Source organism: Solanum lycopersicum, chromosome 8, assembly GCF_036512215.1.
Source record: "Solanum lycopersicum chromosome 8, SLM_r2.1".
In the NCBI taxonomy this organism is placed as follows: Eukaryota; Viridiplantae; Streptophyta; class Magnoliopsida; order Solanales; family Solanaceae; genus Solanum; species Solanum lycopersicum.
Genome location: NC_090807.1, coordinates 60,994,799 through 61,016,268, shown reverse-complemented (window position 1 = coordinate 61,016,268; position 21,470 = coordinate 60,994,799). Strand labels below are relative to the sequence as shown.

The 21,470-nt window shown below is 29.5% G+C and overlaps 2 protein-coding genes and 1 long non-coding RNA gene across 3 annotated transcripts; all 3 read left to right on the top strand.

Moving 5' to 3' along the window:
- The first annotated feature begins 734 nt into the window (after positions 1–734).
- LOC101267834 (uncharacterized) lies at positions 735–1,821 on the top strand. Its single transcript, XR_011211246.1, has 3 exons — positions 735–873; positions 960–1,259; positions 1,376–1,821. It is a non-coding gene; the product is annotated as an uncharacterized lncRNA (long non-coding RNA).
- Positions 1,822–8,167: 6,346 nt separating this feature from the next.
- Positions 8,168–11,049, top strand: LOC101261257 (polyphenol oxidase E, chloroplastic-like). Its single transcript, XM_004245993.5, has 2 exons — positions 8,168–9,369; positions 10,297–11,049. The coding sequence occupies exons 1-2, from the start codon at positions 8,219–8,221 to the stop codon at positions 10,913–10,915; spliced, it is 1,770 nt and encodes a 589-aa protein (XP_004246041.1). The 5' UTR covers positions 8,168–8,218; the 3' UTR covers positions 10,916–11,049.
- Positions 11,050–18,656: 7,607 nt separating this feature from the next.
- LOC101258774 (polyphenol oxidase B, chloroplastic-like) lies at positions 18,657–20,498 on the top strand. Its single transcript, NM_001309397.1, is given in 1 exon segment — positions 18,657–20,498. A coding segment is annotated over 1 exon segment (1,791 nt). The 5' UTR covers positions 18,657–18,658; the 3' UTR covers positions 20,450–20,498.
- The last annotated feature ends 972 nt before the right edge of the window (positions 20,499–21,470 follow it).

Sequence of the window (21,470 nt, the reverse complement as noted above, 5' to 3'; positions counted from 1 at the left end):
TCATTTTGAGTACTATATTAACATATTTTTTTGGCTTGTCCCTCGTTAAAATAATCGTGGTTAAGTGTATGTTTGTAATCGATCTATAGCCTATCATCCGCTATATTAATTCGGTCACCTTTGTAATCGATTCTAAGAAAATTTAAGCACCCTTTATCACTAAAGTTGAGCTGAGCAGTTTTTTTTTTTAAAAATAATTTGTTGTTAATTTGCTTTCCCTAGATTGTAAACAAATCAGAAACATTCTAGATCAGTGGTCTATAGTCGTCGATCTCATTTTTTATTCCAATACCTAATGAGAAAGACGCATAAAGATGTCCATAATTGAAGTATTTTCTTCATTGATCGTTAATTTTTTTACTCAAAGTAATTAAAAATTTACACAAATAATAACTACATTCAAAATAATAAAGCTATAACTAAAGGATATGAATTAAAACTAAGGGGTGTAGTTAAGTGGATCCCACAATTTTGAAAAATTGTACACTAATTAAATTAAATTGGAACGAAGAAATTTTTTTTTCCAAAAATACCCTTTTTGAAAAAGACACAAATTTTGACAATTCATGTGACACAGTTGGAAGAATTAATGTTCACACTTTATATTTTTGTCAGAGGATTATAGTCTGTCACAACACGGTAAACATACGTTTTTTTTATTTTTCCTCATCTCTATTTCTCGTTTTTCTCTCACGCATAAAAGGCGTGTCTAACTCACGTTTTTTATGTTGTTATTTAATTTCATTCTATATAAGTGTTTCTATGCATTCAATTTATTCCAACTCATTAGTCAATATTGCTCTACTTTACAGTTTTTAAAATTCAAAGTTTTTGATTCTTTATTTTCTGGTTGAATTTTTTTTTCTTATTGAGGTTAGTGTTGTTATTGTGAAAAACATCTTTAAGATACAAATATTGTGAATTTTTGTTGATAACAAAAATCATGTATTTTGACTTAGGTGCGGAAGATGAATTCATGGGATAAATCTGTTTCAAAGAGTGATCCTAATGTTTTTATCATTGAGAAGGAGGAGGAAGATGAAAATGATATGATGTTTTTATTATTGAGGAGAAGGCGGCTCCTATGTTGAATGCAACAGATGAGATTGTTTCTTTTATCTCAAGCATGTGTAAAACAACGAACAAATCCAAAGAGTATACTGGTATAACTAAGTGATTGTTCGATTAGGAACCAAATTTTTACTCATCTTTTCAGTTTTTATGTCCATTTGGAGTGAAAGTACATCTTCTCTTCTCTTGTAAGTATAGTAGTTTCGCCCTATCAATCACTTTTCTTTTTAAATATTTTGTAAACTCTTGCTCTCTAATCTATTTATGGTTTACTCTTAAATTCTTGAACTTATGTCATCTGCAGGCTTAGAGAACTCAAGTGAGGCACGAAAGAAGATATTTTGGAGAATCACCATCACTCTTGGATGTTGACGGCTTCAGGAACATTTTTTTGTAGTCCGGGATTCTCCTATTTTAGAGAAGGAACTATGTGAAATTTAGTTCTCCAAAGTGCCAAAGAGACAATGTATCCTCATCAACATGGATGATTTGAGTTCAAGTGGAACAACATAGCAGGATATGTAAATCTTGAAAGGCTGAAAGAGTCCCTATCTGAAAGCAAGGGAGAACGCGTAATCTCACACCTACCTGGAACCAGATAAGATTGACTCACCACTGTATTTCTTCAGTCATTTATGAAGATTTTTAAAGTGTTAGCTTGTTATCATAGCTCCATACAGTTTTATTCAGAAATGAAATGTGGGCATTCCCTTGTACAAATTGAACAATAAAGATTTCTTTTCCCAAGAAGAAGAAGAAGTTATTGTTCTTGTCTTCAGATGTTTATCTCATGCAAAAAGAAAAATATTCATACCTTATAAGTTTGAAGAAGCTAAAATCCTGGGATGAAAGTAAGTGTTTTGGAAATTAACTATGACTCGTTCAGGGATATCGTAGGAGATGATGAAGACAGTAATGCTAAAGCGATACGAAAAATCTTTCTAACTTTGGTCCTTGAAGGACAACTTACTCGAAATGAGCAAAGCCTTATGTGGTAAACACTGAGAAAGGTTGAAACAGAGAAGCGAATACTCTTTTCTAGAATTCCTTTCCAAACTAACATCAAAGAATTTTACAGCACGCTGAGCATAGTTATCCAAAGTTAGGTGCAGGTCCCGAGCAAAAATGGGTTTCTATTAGCAGTTCCATTGACAAGAATGCCCGAGCACTGAAAGAGCTTAGGGATGTTACTTCATCAGTTGTCCATACTTATAGTTAAGATGTAAAGAAGGTTAGCCTTACAAGTATAAAGAATACAATGATACACTTGTAAAGGTTAGCCTTTCGAGCATTTGAGGGCTTACATTCTTTACATTTTTGCTAAATTTATGGACAAAAGGTGAAATAATATCCCTAAGCTCTCCCAACGCTCAGACATTCTTGTCAATGAAACTGCTAAGAGTAGCCTATTTTTGCTCCAAATCTGTACCAAACTTTAGACTGGCTACACTTAGGGTGTTTTACATCTTTTTGATGTTAATGTGGAACGAAGTTGCAGACAGAAATATGTACTTCTATATTTCAACCTTTTTCAGTGCTTTCCACACAAGGTTGTGCTCATTCCGAGTAGTATGCCCTTCTTCAAGGACCAACAATCTAGGAAATTTTAGAAGTATTTTTCTAGTCTCTTTGGCGTAACCATCTTCATCTTCATCTTCCCCTGTGAGAATTTTGAACAAGTCATAGCTGATTCCCAAAACACTCTTACTTTCCCCCAATATTTCAACTTCAGCATGCGCATAATGTGTGAATTCTTTTCTGTAGAATCGGATAAATGGTGGAAGACATCAATAATACCTCCATCTTTCTTTAAGGAGAAGTCTTTGTGATTCAAATTGTGGAAGGGAATGTCACCGTCCATTACTGAAACTCGATTTCCTAGTTAAGAAACAAATTTGATGGAGCTATGATTACAGGCCAACATTGTGGGAACATTTTCAGAATTGACTGAAGAAACAATATGGTGAGTCGGGTTTTTCTGGTGCCAGGTGGGTGTGCAATGATGCATCCTCCCTTACTCTCAAATAGAGGTTATCTCGGTCTCTCAAGATTTATAGTTCCAGCTATGTTGCTTCACATAAACTTAAATCCTCCACGTCGATGAGTGCATTGTCGTTTTGGCACTTAGGAGAACTAAATCCCATACAGCTCCTTCTCCATAAATAGGAGAATTACGTTGCAAAAGAATAAGAATCTCTAAAGTCGTCAACATCCAAGAGTGATGGCGATTCATCAAAAATATTTTATGTGATTATTTTGGATTATATGTGATTTATGTACGTTTTTTTAGGTGTATTATAATTTGCCTAGGACTTTTATTACCTTCATATGATGAAGATACCGGATCGTCATGAGCAAGCTAGATAGATTCTTTTTCCTTTCAACCTTCACGTGATGCTTCTTTCCTGTTTTGTCATTTTAGTACATATCTAACAAATAATACTGACTGTCTATTATTACGTCTTAACATACATCATGTGACGTCAATTCCTCATTGATGACAATTTAGTCACGCAATTGGACATGTAATTAAAATTCAAAATCTAGTAGATTTTACATTGCTTTTGTCCTTCTATCGTGCCTAGACTTTTGTTTTCTCACCATAGGCTCAAATTTATGATCCCTTTTGAATTGGTAATGTTATATCTTATGTGACTTTCTCATGATTTTTTATGCATATTATAATTTTTCTAGGCCTTTTAATACCTTCTTACGATGAAGACACGAGATTATCAAGAGCAATCCCAATAGACTATTTTTAACTTTCAACCTTCACTTGACGTTTCTTTTTTCATTTTAGTACACGTATAAATAATACTAACCATCTATTATCACATCGTAACATATATCATATGACATTAATTCCTCATTGATGACACTTCAGTCACGCAATTGGATATGTGATTAAAATTTGAAGTCTAATGGATTTTACGTTGATCTTATTTTATTCATAAATTCAAAATTAAAGAGTTTAAGATTCCTAGAGTTTTTTTAAATATATTTCAGAGATAAAGTATAAGTGTCTCTTGAACTATACCTGAAATTTCAGTGAAACACGTAAAATTACTATAATTTAATAGCAGAATCAATAATGAAAATGCAAATTAGAGAAAAACAAAATAGTAAGTATAAAAGCAAAACCTTAGTTTTGATCTTACTAATTGAAATGACAGATATATTACGTGAGTATAAGCTGACTTTCTCACTATAAGAACCTTATATATATATATATATATATATATAGCTTAGCAGTTAAGGGGGTTTAGAAATTTGGCTTAATGTAATGGGTTCGATTCTACACAACTAACATTTATTTCAGTTTTCCGGTGAATTTTATTTTTTGGGACTGGAACATAATTATGTTTTTTTATCATTATTCTTTTCGTATTCTTTATGCCATTTCTCCTTTTCAATTTCAATTGTTCAAATTTATTATGCTAACTATTTTATATTTTTATAATTTTTCATCTCTACGATTTATTTTATTTCTACGTACTCTTTCTATATACTAATTTAAAGGAACTCTTTCAAAATTATAAATTGTTCTTCAACTTCAAATTGAGATAGAGATAAAATATTTTAAAGAAAAGGTAAACAAAATTTAATCGAACGAAGAAATTTGAAAGACATAAATATAATATTCATGATCTTTTCTTTCGTATTCTTTCAATTTTATTCTTATATGTAAATTAAATTTATTCATTTCTTTTACGAATGGAAAACCTTATAAATTGAATAAATAAACTAAAAATCGGTGATGCTATTTAATTATCATTTTAATATTCATTATAATAGTAGTAAATCAACCCCTACACATATTAAAGAGTATTAAACAATTTTTGAAGTAACATATGATTGAATGAAAAATAATTTAATTTATTTTTATGAATTTAAAATAAAGTAGAACAATACAATATAAAAAGAAAAAAAGTTACAATTTCTAAGAAAAATCACTTATAAAGTGAGGGTAAAATAGGAAGAAACGCTAAATATGGTATGACAAGACTAATTGAACTGATATCTCACTCGGCGCTAAATTTCTAGCGAGAATACATGTGACGTTGACGAGGACTTCATTAACATGCCATGAAGAGTATATATTTGTTTATGCCAGCAATAAGCTTATCTATTGCTATGAAACTTCCTTTGAACTTTTACATTCACTCTATAGTCGCTTCTTTTTTTCAATCTTTTGAAAATCAAATAGTATTATCGCATGGCGAATATATAGTTAACTATGAAAGTTTTCTATTGAGTATCAAGAAAAAAGCCAAATCGTCAGAGGATTGAACTCTATATAGTTAAAATTTTGAAAGTCAATTAAAATAAATTAACCCAAAACTTTAAATAATTTTTCAATATTTTAAGTTTTAATTATTCTGATTTATATTGTCTTTTATGTAATTTTTAAATATACAAAATTTATATCAAAAAAATTTAATTATCATCTTCGAATTTACCATCAAAACTATAAAAATTTGAGTCTCAAAATTACAATTATATCACATAAATTTGAACAAAAGGACAATATTTATATCAAGTATAGGAACGACGTCAGGCAAGGCGGATGTAGGGAGGGGCATAGGTTCGAGGCTATGCAAGGCAGGGCGGGCGAGATGTGGAGCGGGTTGAAGTGGTTTTTTTAGACTAATATGACGTGGGATGGATTGCGGGTATAAGAGTGATAAAACATTATCTATTAAGATAATTTGTTTAAATTTACTAAAATATTTAAAATAGTATATCTAATTAGTTTAATAAAAATAATATAATTTCTTATATGTTTCCAGTTGATGTCTAAAACATAAAGTTTAAAGTTATTATCTATTAAATTAATACAATTTAATGAAAAAATAAATTTTATTTTTAGTATCAAATTTAACAAGAATGTTTTTTTGAATTTTTTTTATGTAAGGCGAATCTATGTATAGCTAGGTGTGACGGATTAAAAAAGAAAATATTATTTATAAATATGATAAATTAAAAATTTTACGAATTAAATTCAATCCGTTCCACTCCATAGTCAAACCCTAATCAAGTGGGGCGATTATTTAATCTACGTTTTCAAGTCAAAATGATTTGACAAAGTCAAAGTCATAAATCATAATTCTCCTAAATTAAGGATCTCATAATGAAGTCGCTCTACAATATTAACCAATTTTCTAAGTCAAATATTCACCGAAAACATGAATTGAAAATATAAAATGTTAATCGGAATTTTTCTTAAATGAAGTTCAATATGGTACGAATTTAGAATAATTTAATTTTAATATAATTATTAAATATCTAATAAAAAATCAAAATCAAAATAAAATATAAAATACTTTTAGCATCGCTAAAGATGTTTCCTTAAAAAATATTTAATTTTCATGGAGATATTTTATATTACACATTTTTCAAAACTTCAGTGGATATAGAACGTCGGTGATATATGATATGATTAGGATACTGTTTTTTTTTTATAATTAAAGGTTGCAATTGTCTAATTATTAATTGAGGTAAGCAATTTAAATTTAAAAATTACGTATATGGTAAATTTTAAATAAAAAATCTAAGATAAAACAGTGTTGAAATCACACCATCCATTTCAAATAGGATTTGTCCCCTGGACACACGAGCAATCCAACCCGTAGGATTTCCTTTTCCTCTTCCCATTCTTACTTCTGTAGGTTTCCCGGTAATAGGGATATCTGCGAGAACTCTTATCCATATCTTACCATTTCTTTGGAATTGTCCGCTCATAGCACAATGAAAGTGTCCGATTATAGCACGACGCACTGCTTCAATGGCTCGATATCTATATAGTAAGTGGTCCATAACTAATCATATTCTCTTACTCAACCTATACTCTTTCCCTCTGCTAAACACATATTTGGATTATAATATTATTTTATTTTTGAGTTTTATCTCTTAATTATTAGTTATTATTTTTTTATACACGATTAAAACACATCTCGAGTTTAAGTATGTATTAAAACACAAGTCGCTATTTCCTACATAACTATCATCATCTACTAACTAAGTGTATTTTGACTTTTAATACATATATGGTGGTAGTTAGGGGCGGATTCACGTTGGGTTCAGGGTGTTAATTCGAACATTCTTGGTTAAAAAATACACAATATATATAAGGTAAATTTTCTGTATTTTTGTAGATGCATACATTTTGAACCTCTTCAATAACAAATAAATAGATTGTTCAATGGCAAAACCTTTGAATATTAAGTTGCATGCCCCAAGTTCAAATCCTTGTAACGACACTTACTTTATTTTTCTTTATAGTTTTAGTTTATTTTTGTTTAAAAAAATCAGTTCTGTTTTTCAAGCATTTTAAAAACGTGCCAAAAGTGTTGTTTTAAACCCCAAAATATTGAAAGGGCCCATTTCGAAGACTTATTTACACGTTTATATTTTTATTTTTTGAACCTCCTGTTTGAAAATTCTGAGTCCGCCACTGGTGATAGTACAGATATGTGGGGGGGGGGGGGAACGAGTGATAGTTAAGGTGTGAAACTCGCAAAAAAATGATAATTTAGATGTGTTTTTACCATTATCCCTCGGATGGTTTTTCCTGAACCCATCTGAATTTTGAAGCCCCCACTGAAGCTCCGACTAAATTTAAATCGCGCAATACACAATTGATTCAAAAATAGCGCTTCTAATAAAATTTTCTCCATACCCAAGGCTCGAACATCAATTCACTACAATTCCTTAGAAAGAAAGCATATATAGTAGTATAAAAGTCTATATGTGGCACTAATTCACACAATTCCTAGGATTAATAACTAATTTCTACACTAGAAAGTATTAGTTTAATTAATCATTGTTAATTAATTAATGAAGTTGCACAACTTGTTTAGATACTTTAATCCTTCATTTCTTATGGAGCAAAACTCTAAAGTTGACAAGCAACAACCCAGCTTTTCAGCTCTCACTAATTAAAGTCTAACTCTTCAAACCTCCATTTTAATTTGTAAATTACCAATTGATCATCATCTTGCAATATTTAAACACTAATAATTTTTTTACAACTTTCCAGCTATTTTGCTTATTCCACACTTTAATCCTAATCCTACACTATAAAAAAGCTCATTCAACAAGACAATTAGCATAACACAATTACCAATACCAAACACAAAATAGAGTTATGGCCTCTAATTTTCTTTTAACTTCATGTCCTAGCATTTCCTCATCCCCATCCAAAATTTTCATCCGTCCAAAACGTATCGATAACTTTAAGGTGAATTGTGAAATAAAAAATAGTAACACTATCAATGATGACGATAATGAAGGAAAATCTTTTCCAGGAAAACTTGATAGACGAAATGTCCTCCTTGGTCTAGGTGGGCTCTATGGAGCATCTAATCTTATCGGTGTACCCAATGAGCCATTTGCCCTAGGTGCACCGGTACCACCCCCTGACTTCTCAACATGTAGCACAGCTAGTCTACCTGATGGCTCACAAGTACCCTTCTCGTGTTGTCCACCACTCCCAAAAGACCTAACTAATATCCCTACTTACAAACTTCCTAACGTGTCAAAAGTCAAAATTAGACCAGCCGCACATAATGTGACACAAGAATACATAACCAAATACAACACTGCCATTCAAAAAATGAAATCATTAGACAAAGATGATCCATTAAGCTTCATTCAACAAGCCAATATCCATTGTGCTTATTGCAACTCTGGTTACAAAGAACTAGGGTTTCCCGGTGTACCATTACAAGTTCATTTCTCATGGCTATTTTTTCCGTTTCATAGATGGTACTTATATTTCTTCGAAAGAATTCTTGGTTCATTGATTGGTGACGATACATTTGCTTTACCATTTTGGAACTACGATAGTCAAGTTGGTATGCAATTACCATCTTTGTACAATGATGTTAATTCACCATTGTACGATCCTAATCGTAACCAAAACCATTTTCCTCCTAATGTTGTCGATTTAGGGTTCACTACGATAGACCTCGATGCATCCGATCAACAAAAAATCAATAATAATCTTACTATGATGTATCGACAAATGCTCACGAATGCACCTTGTCCTCAACTATTTTTTGGAAACCCTATACGCGGCGGGGAGCAGCCGATTCGTGGTATGGGTACGATTGAGAATGTACCACATAACTCTGTCCATCGATGGGTTGGTAACCCAAATAATAAGTTTAGGGAGAATATGGGAACTTTTTATTCAGCTGCTAGAGATCCCATTTTCTATGCTCATCATGCTAATGTTGATAGGATGTGGACAATATGGAAGACTTTAGGAGGCAACCGACGTGACTACAATGATAGGTACGTAATCATTCTGTGTCAATTTATATGATATAATTTTTTAAAAAAAGTTATTTATAAATGAATGATATATTTTTATATTTAGACAAAAATTAACTTCAAACTACATTTTTATCCTTAACATACCACTTGATTTGTAGTTGCATGAATACTGATAACTTCTTTTAGGTCATAAATTTTTTTTTTTAAAAAAAATCTTAGATATTATATGTATATATGTGGATCAGTCAAAGTACATCACAAACTTGAGATGAAAAGAATATTAGTTAAGCATATTATTATCGCATCTAAAAACTTACCTATTGTATCTTGGGAACACACTTGTGATTATTTGAAGGATAAATCTCACCTTCATGTGTATGTCATATATTTTTTTTTATCATGAGTCAAACACGTTAAAAAGTTAATTTTACTTGTACATGATGATGAGATTTGAACCAAAGATTTCTCTCATTTTGATTCCATATTTAAGCTACTAAATTATAACCATGTCATCTAAAATTTACCCACGAGTTATGAATAATTCACCTTTTTCCAAATATTTTTTTTTTTTTGGAAATAAAATTGTAACAAATTAACATAAAACGATTTTTATAATTTTCACTTCAAATAACTCACAAAAATATATATAAAAAAAAAAGAACATTTCTAATTTATATTAATGCCAACAGTACAGTACAATTGTAACTTCCATATATCATTTTCAACTTGATAACAAATACTAGACTAGACTATAAGTTTTATTTAATTTGATGCTCCTTTCATGAGTAATTTATTAATCTCAAGGTTCTTTGTAAAAGCATCAACGTTATTTCGATCTAAACTGTATTTTCTTCGTTTCAATTCAATTTATTATAGTATGTCCAAACATTCGCTTAATTTATTATTGAATGCATATTTTTATTAACCATATCGTTCGTATAACAGGGATTGGCTAGATAGTGCCTTCTTATTCTATGATGAAAATCGTACCCTTGTGAAAGTAACTGTCCAAGATTGCATAAACAATGAGAAATTAGGTTACAAATACCAAAATGTACCTATTCCATGGAAAAATTACAAGCCAGTTCCACGTAAACAAAAAGTTAAAAAAAACCCTAAAAATGTAAAACCCTCCACAGAAATATTCCCTTCAACATTGAAAAAAACATTATCATTTTCCATCAAAAGGCCAAACATCTCAAGAACTCAACAAGACAAGGACATCGAAGAGGAACTTCTCGTTTTCAACAACATGACATTCGATGAAAATGAATACATAAGGTTCGACGTATTTATCAACGAAGATGAAGGTGTGAAGGCGAAGGTACTAGATAGGACTGAGTATGTCGGTAGCTTTGCGAATTTGCCTCATGTCCATGCTGCTGGGAGTAGTAGTAGTAGTAGTGGTACTCCTGCTGTTATGAGTTTGGGTATTAGTGAGATTTTGGAGGATTTGGGACTTGAAGATGAAGAAGAGATTGTTGTAGTTGTTGTGCCACAATCTGGAGGTAAAGAGATTACTATTGGAAGTGTTGAGATTAATACTCTTGCTTGTGCAAATTGATGTTTGAATTTTTAGTTTTTATGTGTGCTAAGAGCTAAGTTGTTATTTATTTGTTTGTCTTCTCTTTTATGGTTTTATGTTGATGTTTTTGGTAATAAAAGTTGTATCTTGCAACTACTTCTTCTATAGTTAAATATATCTCCCGACTTTACGACTTAGATCAGATATATATCTGTTGTTCAACATGGATTGTGATAGGATGATTGAGATTCATCCATCTTTAATTAGAGATTTCGAGTTTAATCTATGATGAGAGAAAAAAATCATATCGAGAGTGTTGTCCTTAGAAATAAGTTTTATAAGGCATGAATTCGAATTTAATAAGCACCCAATATAAGTATCAAAGATCAAATTGAAAATCTAGAAAATGTTGATGTAAAAAGTACCAAGAAAATCATATGTAAACATCAATGAAGAAGAAATCGATGAATATAAATTGGTAACCCAAAGAAGATGAATAGCTAGCTATTAATACATCTGATTAAGCTACAACTAATTATTAGGCATTCAACTAATTAAGTTACGCACTTTTTTGATTCTGAATATCAAAAAAATTATAAAAGTTAGTACTCTTATTCATTTCATCACATATATTACACTTAAATTGGTATGGTTACTTCACATTTGATGGTAAAATAATTAATTAGTACATAACATTTTTTTTTATATAAAGAGACCAATAATGCACATTTTAAATTATTGAAGATTAAAAACATGCAGAGTCTTATATCACAATGATTTAAAAAAGACAAATATTACCAGCACTTTTTGACAATTACCAGCACTTTTATACGGAAAGTGCTGATAATTAATATTATAATATTTTATAATTCTATTAATTAATGTATACCACTGAGGGTGTTTATGGTTTAGATGAAATTGATTCAAATCAAATAAGTTAGATTAAATAAATTGATTTTATTTGGTTAGGTATGGTTTAGTTTTACATTTTAAAAATCAATAGTATTTGAGTTGATTATGATATTGTTCAAAAAATGAAGAAATAATTGAATCCACAAATTATATACGTATATTTTATTATTATACATATAGATTATATTATTCTTATAAACGATTTTAAAAGCTTATATGTGTTTTCATCAAAATTTATTTATAATTTACTTATGAAACAAAAATGTCCAAAATGAGAATATTTATCTTATTGATTTCATGTATATGAGTGTCTATGACAATTCTTTATGAGATTGAAAATGTCATTGTATCTTCGTTGTAGGCCAGAATAACGAATTTGAAGCTTTATTCATAGTAAATCCCATACTTGAGAGTTATGTAATGTGACTCATTCTAACTGTTTTCATTTTGAACCGATTATTGTCACTATTTTCACGTTTTGAATAAATTGTTTCTTTTATTTTTGTCTATGGTTAATAACTGATAAATTGAACCAAATCGAAACTGAAACTGATAACAACTACACCGATAAATATATGTTATAGTTAGCTTGGTTTGATTTTGATAATTTTGAAATCTAGTAAATTAATTTGATTTTGATATTAACGAATAACCAATCCAAACCGACCCGTGAAATACACCTTTAATTTTGTTGGATAATCTGAATGGGAATCTAAACATGTCAAGTGGGCCAGGCTGATCCATGTTGGACCCAACACAACATAGCTGGTCTGGGCTCAATTAATGGGCCGGCCTATTTCTATTTTTTAACCAGATCCTCCTATCTAGATCCATATTCAACCCTACTCCTTAAAATTACATTTTAGACCTTAACTTTAAAAAAATGCATTTGACCCCCTAAATATCAACAATAAGTATGCTTCAATCAGAACTCCATTGTTTTCCATTACAAAAATATACTATATTATGAAAATCTTTACCATTTATAGCAATAATATTTTTTTACATGATCACTTTTAATATATTGAGAATACAATTTTAATACATTATAAAGAACAATTTATTATTTACATATAATACAAATTTTATTGATGGTTAATATATTTATTACACATTTTAATACACTTATAATTCAAAGTTTCAATTTCTTTCCAAACATGCATAATATACTTTTTAAAAACAGTTATAATACATATATATTGCATACATAATTTACTTTTAATACATATTATAGGTTTAATATAGTATTGTTATATATTGCTATAAATAGTAATAAATAAAATGTGTTACTAAAATCGGTCATTATTTATTAAAAGATATCAATTTATATAATCTTTCCTTAATTATATACTCCTTCATTTTCGAAAATACTTGTATATTACTTTTTGGAAGTCAAACTACATAAATTTTAATCAAAATTTTAAGATATAATTTTTAATTATATTAATATGATAAAATTCGCAAGTTTTAATACTTTCAAATTATTTAATATTTAAATTATAATGATATAATATTAAATTAACATAATCTAATATAGCTCGAAAATTAGTCAAATAAGAAATGTGACCAAGGAAAAATGAAGACTAGAAGCTCTCTAGCATATCCATGCTGATGCACATGATAATAATGATTTTTGTTAATCAATCATGTATTTATTATGGAATATCCAACTAATTTTGTATTATTTTTTTTCTCAATTTCGGATCCAATTGTATAAAAATTTTGATTTATAAGGATAATAATAAATAGTCTTCTCTATGATTTTGCATCACTTCTACTGTTTCTACATTTAATTTAATTAAGTACTATATCTTAACTACCTTGATTCGTTTTTTTAGAAAATTATTATTTTATCTCCCACTGTCACCTAACATACGAATTTCAAAAATAATAAATAGAGCAGTTGGGTTTATTTTGACTTTAAATTAAGAGATTTCGATTTCGGGTTATTAAAGCTTTTCTTTGAATTAAATTAAATGTACCACTTAACACTCATGTTATAAAATAATTGCAGGTTTTTACTTTTAAGATTATGAATCACGTTTTTATCTTTTATTCAATATTGTGAATTCATCTCTCTTTATATTTTACTTAATTTCGTAACGATTATTTATGAGTGTTAGTACCAAATTAGTCTCAGTGTGTAGTGACTACACTATGTTCTCATGATTCATGAATATATTTTGATAGTTTTGTAGAAGAAAAAAAAGATTTTTTAAAATAAGTATTAATCAATATATTGATTTAAATCTTGAAAATAATTTTTGATAGATATGTAAGGTAAAATTACGTATAGTAAACCTTTGTGATTAAGCTTTTTCCTAAATTTTGTACGTCGTAAAGATTTTAGTGAATCGGATTATCTTTTATTTTTATCTTTATTAATCACCATATTAAGGAACCGTAAATATGTGCAACTTAAAGGACCCAAAATAAAACGAAAAATTCTTAAGAGAGGGAATCACTTTTTTGTAATACTTTATAGGTGCAACAAAGAAAAAAAAAGATCTTTTGTTGAAAAGGTTTATTTATTAAGTTTTTTTTGGGTCATATTTTAAAAGTGTTTTTGCGAAGAAAAATTTATTTACTTTATTGCTTCTAGAAATAATAGTTTTTGTTACTATTCAAATTTACTTTATTTTTTCAGAAAAAATTGATAAAACACTTCAACTCTTCTTAAATAACGATTTTCTTTTCTTCTTCTTTTTTTTTTAAAAAAAGAAATTGCTTTCTCAAAAGCTTGATCAAGGTATAATAATAGTGCTCAACAGCATATAATACAATAAATATAATTATATGAAAGATATATTCTATTAGTGGCATTTTATTATCAATTTTTTTCTGTACACATATACTTTATTTTTAATTCGTTTCAAAATAAATATTACATTTTTGTAGTTATAAATAATTTAATTTTAATTTTTTTTAAACTTTTAATGAAATATTTTATGACCAGAATTTTTTTTTACATTAATAGATCATATATTTTTTAGACATAATTTTTATTTTATTTTTATATCAATTCAAATAATGATAGATAAATTTAAAAACTGAAGTATATGATTATACCACGTTAAAGGCTCATAAAGTAACCTGACAAAGAACAATAAAAAGCACATGAAAGTATGATTTTTCAATTCAAACATAGAGATCTAAAGGATTTGGTCAAAACATGGTAGGACACGAGAAAAACGCTGTGCTACGTACGAAGAAAATAATAAAAGATATTTATCAATTTCTTTAAAATATTAATTAGTCAAAAAAAAATTGAAAAGAAGAGTTAAATAATTTTTTCGACAGTGAAAAATAAATAAATTATACAAGTGTCATGTCACACCTCCATCACATTCATTGTATGATTATAATTATAATACCAACTCATGATTTCATGAATCATGTTATTAATTGATAAGGGAGGTGGGGGGGGGGGGGTTTAAATTTTTAATTTGTCTATCTTTTTATTTATAATCTTAAGTGGAATATTAATTAATCAAGCATTTATAAATCTTAATTTCCTACCTTATCTGTCCCTCCCTTTTCAAACATTTTAAATAATATTTTTTCATCGAAACAATTTAGAAACCTATATGACCTTGCATCCATTACGGTTTTAATTATTGCAAGATAAAAGTAAGCGTTTGGCCAAATATTTTAATTATTGTTTATTTTATTTGAAATTTATAAAATTAGAGTTGAAATGAAGTTTTGTCTAATTAAACTTTTTGTAAAGATAAGAAAAAATATTTTATTTGAAATTTATGGAGTTGAAAAATATGTTTGGAGCACTATCCCAAATTTGGAAATTTTATACCTTATTTAAAATAAATTATAAACTATTTCAAAGAAGAAAAATATTGTGATAAAAAAAATCATGATAGTTTTGTTTTTCGGGTTAAAGAGATGACGATTATAATAATAGTGATATTGTGGCTTTTGTGGCGACTTAGTCATCGCTATAGGTCTAGATTTTATAATAAATTCGAATTGGCAACGTCTGCGTGCCTAGCCATGTCACCAAAAATTTGACACTTCTTAGGAGTAGTTGTGGTTTACTAAGATGATAACGGAGATATTTTTTATCCCAAAATATAATGAAGGGTATAAATAACCTATTTTATATAGTTCAAAAGTAATTTTGACATTATTCCTTATAATAATGCTATCTGTAAAAGTACATCACATAATTGTGAATCAACCAAATATATATCTAGTGTAATTTCATAAATAAATCTCAAAAACTTTTACACAAACCTTATCTTCTCTTTGTAACAAAAAAGTTATTTTCCAAAAAAGTTATATAAAAAAAAAACATTTTACTCCAATATAATCGAATGATGGAGTGGGGTTCGTTAGAAAAAAATGCCACGCAATAGAAAAGCTTGCTATGATCGCCCTTCATTATTGATAAAAGAAAATACATTAATATATTTAATGAAATTTCACGAATAAAATTTTTAAAAAATTATATAATTATATACGTAAACTTTATCATTATGACATTACTTCAATTACCCACTTTCTTTTTTTTTGGTTCCACTTTCTTTTTCTGTGATTATTTCATTTCCACTGTGAGTGTGAAACACGTGATAGATAAAATATTGGAATTCTAAAAGAAGAAAACAATGTACAAGTTTGTTATTTTCCATGTAAACACAATTTTCGTCGTGGTGTATTATAAAATAAAAAATAGCGGGTTAATTGATTCAATGTGGGGGCATTGATTGATAAACATAGCTACTACTAATATATGATAATTTAAATTTTTTTAGATGTAGTTACTGAGTAATTAGTAATAGAGTTAATATTTTCATTAAACATTCGAAATATAAAAATAAAATAACATCTAATTTTTTAATAAAAATATTTAAATAAATCGCTCGATCTTTGCTCACTCTGCTTTAAACTATAATAATGTGAACTAGCCAATTTATGTCCTTTTATAGGTGTTCAAACGAAACGAGAATTCATACAGGGAATATCTCTCTCTCTCTCACACACATATATATCCTTTTAGTTTAAAATGATTTTCCAAATTCTTTTTTAAAAAAAATCTAAAATTACAAAATTTTTATGGATGAGTACAGGCCCACCGCCAGTTCATTTTTGCAAATTGTTGATCGTAATTTAGGATATTCATTGAACGTGGAGTGAATTTTTTATTTGAAATTTTTTGAGTAATTTATTATTAATCTTAAAGTTCTTTGTAAAAGCATCAATGTTTTTTTCGATCAATAGACTAACACTTTAATAAGGGCAATATAACAATATTCTCTCCACTTCAATTTGTTTATCTTAAAATTTTGTTGTTAAGAAAATTGTTAGTATTTGAAAAAAGCAATATAGTTATTTTCAAAGTAAAAAGGGATATTTAAATGGCTCATGAATATATAAATTCAAAGATTCTATATTCCGATCTAAAATAAATACTCTCTCTGTCTCTATTTACTTGTCTATATTTTTTTTATATTTATCCCTATTTACTTGTCTATTTTAAGAAATCAAGAAAGGACAACAATTCTTTTTTCTAATATGTCTTTATTTAATTCTGGAAAATTTCTAATACTACTAAGTTGTAATGCATGCTTTTTGGTACCAAAAAATACATTCATTATACTTGGAGGAGTTACATAATCTTTTAAGTTAAGATTAAAATTATAACTAACCTATGATAATAATTGGTGCCTTAATATGTGTGTCACTTCTAAAATGAACAACTAATTAGAGATAGAGGGAATATCAATTTGATCAATTTTCATATTTTAAATAAAACCAAACAAATTAAAAGCGAAAAAGTATTTGAATTATATATCTGTCCCCCATCAGCATGAAGAGTCGATAGGACCCATTATACACATTGCATAATAAGAAATGAAATTCATGGACAATACTATTATATGCTGATGTATCGTATGATCAATTCATTTCAAAATAAAAGCTCTCCAGGTTCCAAAGCGGGAATCACATGTGCATTCTAATTAATACTTCATTAGTTTAAAAAAGAACGATTTAGTCATGTCACATGAAAAGTTAAAGTTAAAAGTATTGTAAAAAAAAGTTTTTCTTTTCAAAATAAACTAAAGGAAAACTAGGTCATTTTTTAAAAACGTATGAAATACTATATATTGGTGTTCAGGAGCCAAAAGTGTCAAAAAGGGTTCATTTGAATCTCTTTTATAAAAAAATCACATTATATATAATAAATATTGAATCTCTTAAGCTTTTCGTATATTTACTTTTTTATATTTTGAATCTCCTTTGACAAAATCACGATTTTGCCATTATGGAGTTGTTTGGTTTGAATTCAAGTTATGATGAGATTATTTTTTATATTTAGTGTTTGGTTTGTTTTATTCAAAATAATAGACGTTGCATAAATTTTTTAAGAACAATTTATTTGTTTAGAAAAGTATCCTTTATGAATGTGAAAAATGATGTCTAAAAAGGGGTTAAAATAATATTTTTTGACATTTGCTTATTTGTTCCCGTGATTATTATACCACCCAAGAAAGAAATAACTTATCTCGATACTAATTAGGATAAATTATTTCAAACATACCAATCAAGACACTTGCAATTTAATCCCATGATTATTTGGCGTAATCATTCACACCAAACGACTAGAGTTCAAGTATTCACAATATCTACACCAATACTATTATCTTTCTATTTTGAAATAAAAGTACACTCCTATTTGAATCATCTAGCTACTACATTCTATTAAGACTCAAAATTATTACTATCTCAATCTCTCCCACCTACCGCATGTATATGTTGGAGTGTTAGGTGAGCCTCTAAACTTTTACTTACTAGCAACATATTATATAATGCAAGGTTGGAACCAAATAATTCATCAACCAAAAGCTATTAGCAATGGCAAGTGTAGTGTGCAATAGTAGTAGTAGTACTACTACTACAACGCTCAAAACTCCTTTTACTTCTTTAGGTTCCACTCCTAAGCCCTCTCAACTTTTCCTTCATGGAAAACGTAACAAAACATTCAAAGTTTCATGCAAGGTTATCAATAATAACGGTAACCAAGATGAAACGAATTCTGTTGATCGAAGGAATGTTCTTCTTGGTTTAGGAGGTCTTTATGGTGTTGCTAATGCTATACCATTAGCGGCATCGGCTACTCCTATTCCATCCCCTGATCTCAAAACTTGTGGTAGAGCCACCATATCGGATGGTCCACTTGTACCCTATTCTTGTTGTCCCCCTCCTATGCCGACTAACTTTGACACCATTCCATATTACAAGTTCCCTTCTATGACTAAACTCCGTATCCGTACCCCTGCTCATGCTGTAGATGAGGAGTATATCGCGAAGTATAATTTGGCCATAAGTCGAATGAGGGATCTTGACAAGACAGAACCGTTAAACCCTCTAGGGTTTAAGCAACAAGCTAATATACACTGTGCTTATTGTAACGGTGCTTATATAATTGGTGGCAAAGAGTTACAAGTTCATAACTCGTGGCTTTTCTTCCCGTTCCATCGATGGTACTTGTACTTTTACGAAAGAATATTGGGGAAACTCATTGATGATCCAACTTTCGCTTTACCATACTGGAATTGGGATCATCCAAAGGGCATGCGTTTACCTCCCATGTTCGATCGTGAAGGTTCTTCCCTCTACGATGAAAGGCGTAATCAACAAGTCCGTAATGGAACGGTTTTGGATCTTGGTTCATTTGGGGATAAAGTTGAAACAACTCAACTCCAGTTGATGAGCAATAATTTAACCCTAATGTACCGTCAAATGGTAACTAATGCTCCATGTCCTCTCTTGTTCTTCGGTGCGCCTTACGTTCTTGGGAATAACGTTGAAGCACCGGGAACCATTGAAACCATCCCTCATATTCCTGTACATATTTGGGCTGGTACTGTCCGTGGTTCAAAATTTCCTAACGGTGATGTGTCCTACGGTGAGGATATGGGTAATTTCTACTCAGCTGGTTTGGACCCGGTTTTCTATTGCCATCACGGCAATGTGGACCGGATGTGGAACGAATGGAAGGCAATAGGAGGTAAAAGAAGAGATATATCTGAAAAGGATTGGTTGAACTCCGAGTTCTTTTTCTACGACGAACACAAAAATCCTTACCGTGTGAAAGTCAGGGACTGTTTGGACACGAAGAAAATGGGGTATGATTACGCACCAATGCCAACTCCATGGCGTAATTTCAAACCAAAATCAAAGGCGTCCGTAGGGAAAGTGAATACAAGTACACTCCCCCCAGCAAACGAGGTATTCCCACTCGCGAAGATGGATAAGACTATTTCATTTGCTATCAACAGGCCAGCTTCATCGCGGACTCAACAAGAGAAAAATGAACAAGAGGAGATGTTAACGTTCAATAACATAAGATATGATAACAGAGGGTACATAAGGTTCGATGTGTTCCTGAACGTGGACAACAATGTGAACGCAAATGAGCTTGATAAGGCAGAGTTCGCGGGGAGTTATACTAGTTTGCCACATGTTCACAGAGCTGGCGAGAATGATCATATCGCGAAGGTTAATTTCCAGCTGGCGATAACAGAACTGTTGGAGGACATTGGTTTGGAAGATGAAGATACTATCGCGGTGACTCTGGTACCAAAGAAAGGCGGTGAAGGTATCTCCATTGAGAATGTGGAGATCAAGCTTGTGGATTGTTAAGTCTCAATTGAATTTGCTGAGATTACAATTATGATGGATGATGATATGTTTTTATGTTACTTTTGTTCTGTTATCTACTTTTGCTTTTCTCGTGTAACTTTTCCTGTTGAAATCAGCCTACATGCTTGATTTCCTTGGAGTTGTTATTCACTAATAAATCAGTTAGGTTTACTATAAAAAAGTATAGCTACTCGCGACATTTATTTGATGACATTTAAAATTAATATCGAAAAGAAAATTAGAAAAAATTCTCGACAAAAACAAAAAATTGATGTGATTGACCTAAAAATAATGATTATCAAGTGTGAAATATCATTTAAAACAATGATATTTGATACAAATGAAAAAACATTGATATTTATTTCAAAATTGGAAAAATATTATGACATGTGTTTCAAGTGTTATTTATTATCAGTAGTTAACTATCGACATTTACATTTAATATTAAAAAATTTAGATCTTTTAAAATTATTTTTTCACTCTAGAAGAAAAATTATTGGAGTCGTACACAATATGAGTCTTTATTTATTTATTTTTAATTTATCACTACTTAACTAATCCACGTTACACGTAAATTAATCTTCCAAATCAATTATTTTTTAATTTATATATTCTTCTTTGATTATTGTATCACTAAACAGTTTTTAGTCTTTCTATAAATACTCGTGTATTATGTGAAGAAAAATTCTTAATAAGAAGTAAAAGAAAGAAAAGAATTTTAAGAAATATAAAAACTTTCTAAATATAGTCAAAAAATTTTTGGAGAAAATAATCGCTTCATATATGTGAATTAGATTATTTTGGTCCTTAGTATATACCACTCGATAGACATGGTCCTAATGGATATTATTTTAATCCCAACCACTAAATTTAACATTTCCATGTTAAAAACTAACGGCCCACCTCCCAAGTCATCTCTCTTCAGTTTGCTTGGCCTGTTCCTTTTCTGGTTCTTCTTCTTCAGTGTATGTTTTTCCTCAATAAGAGGATTGTAAATTAATATTATTATAAGTAGATTGTA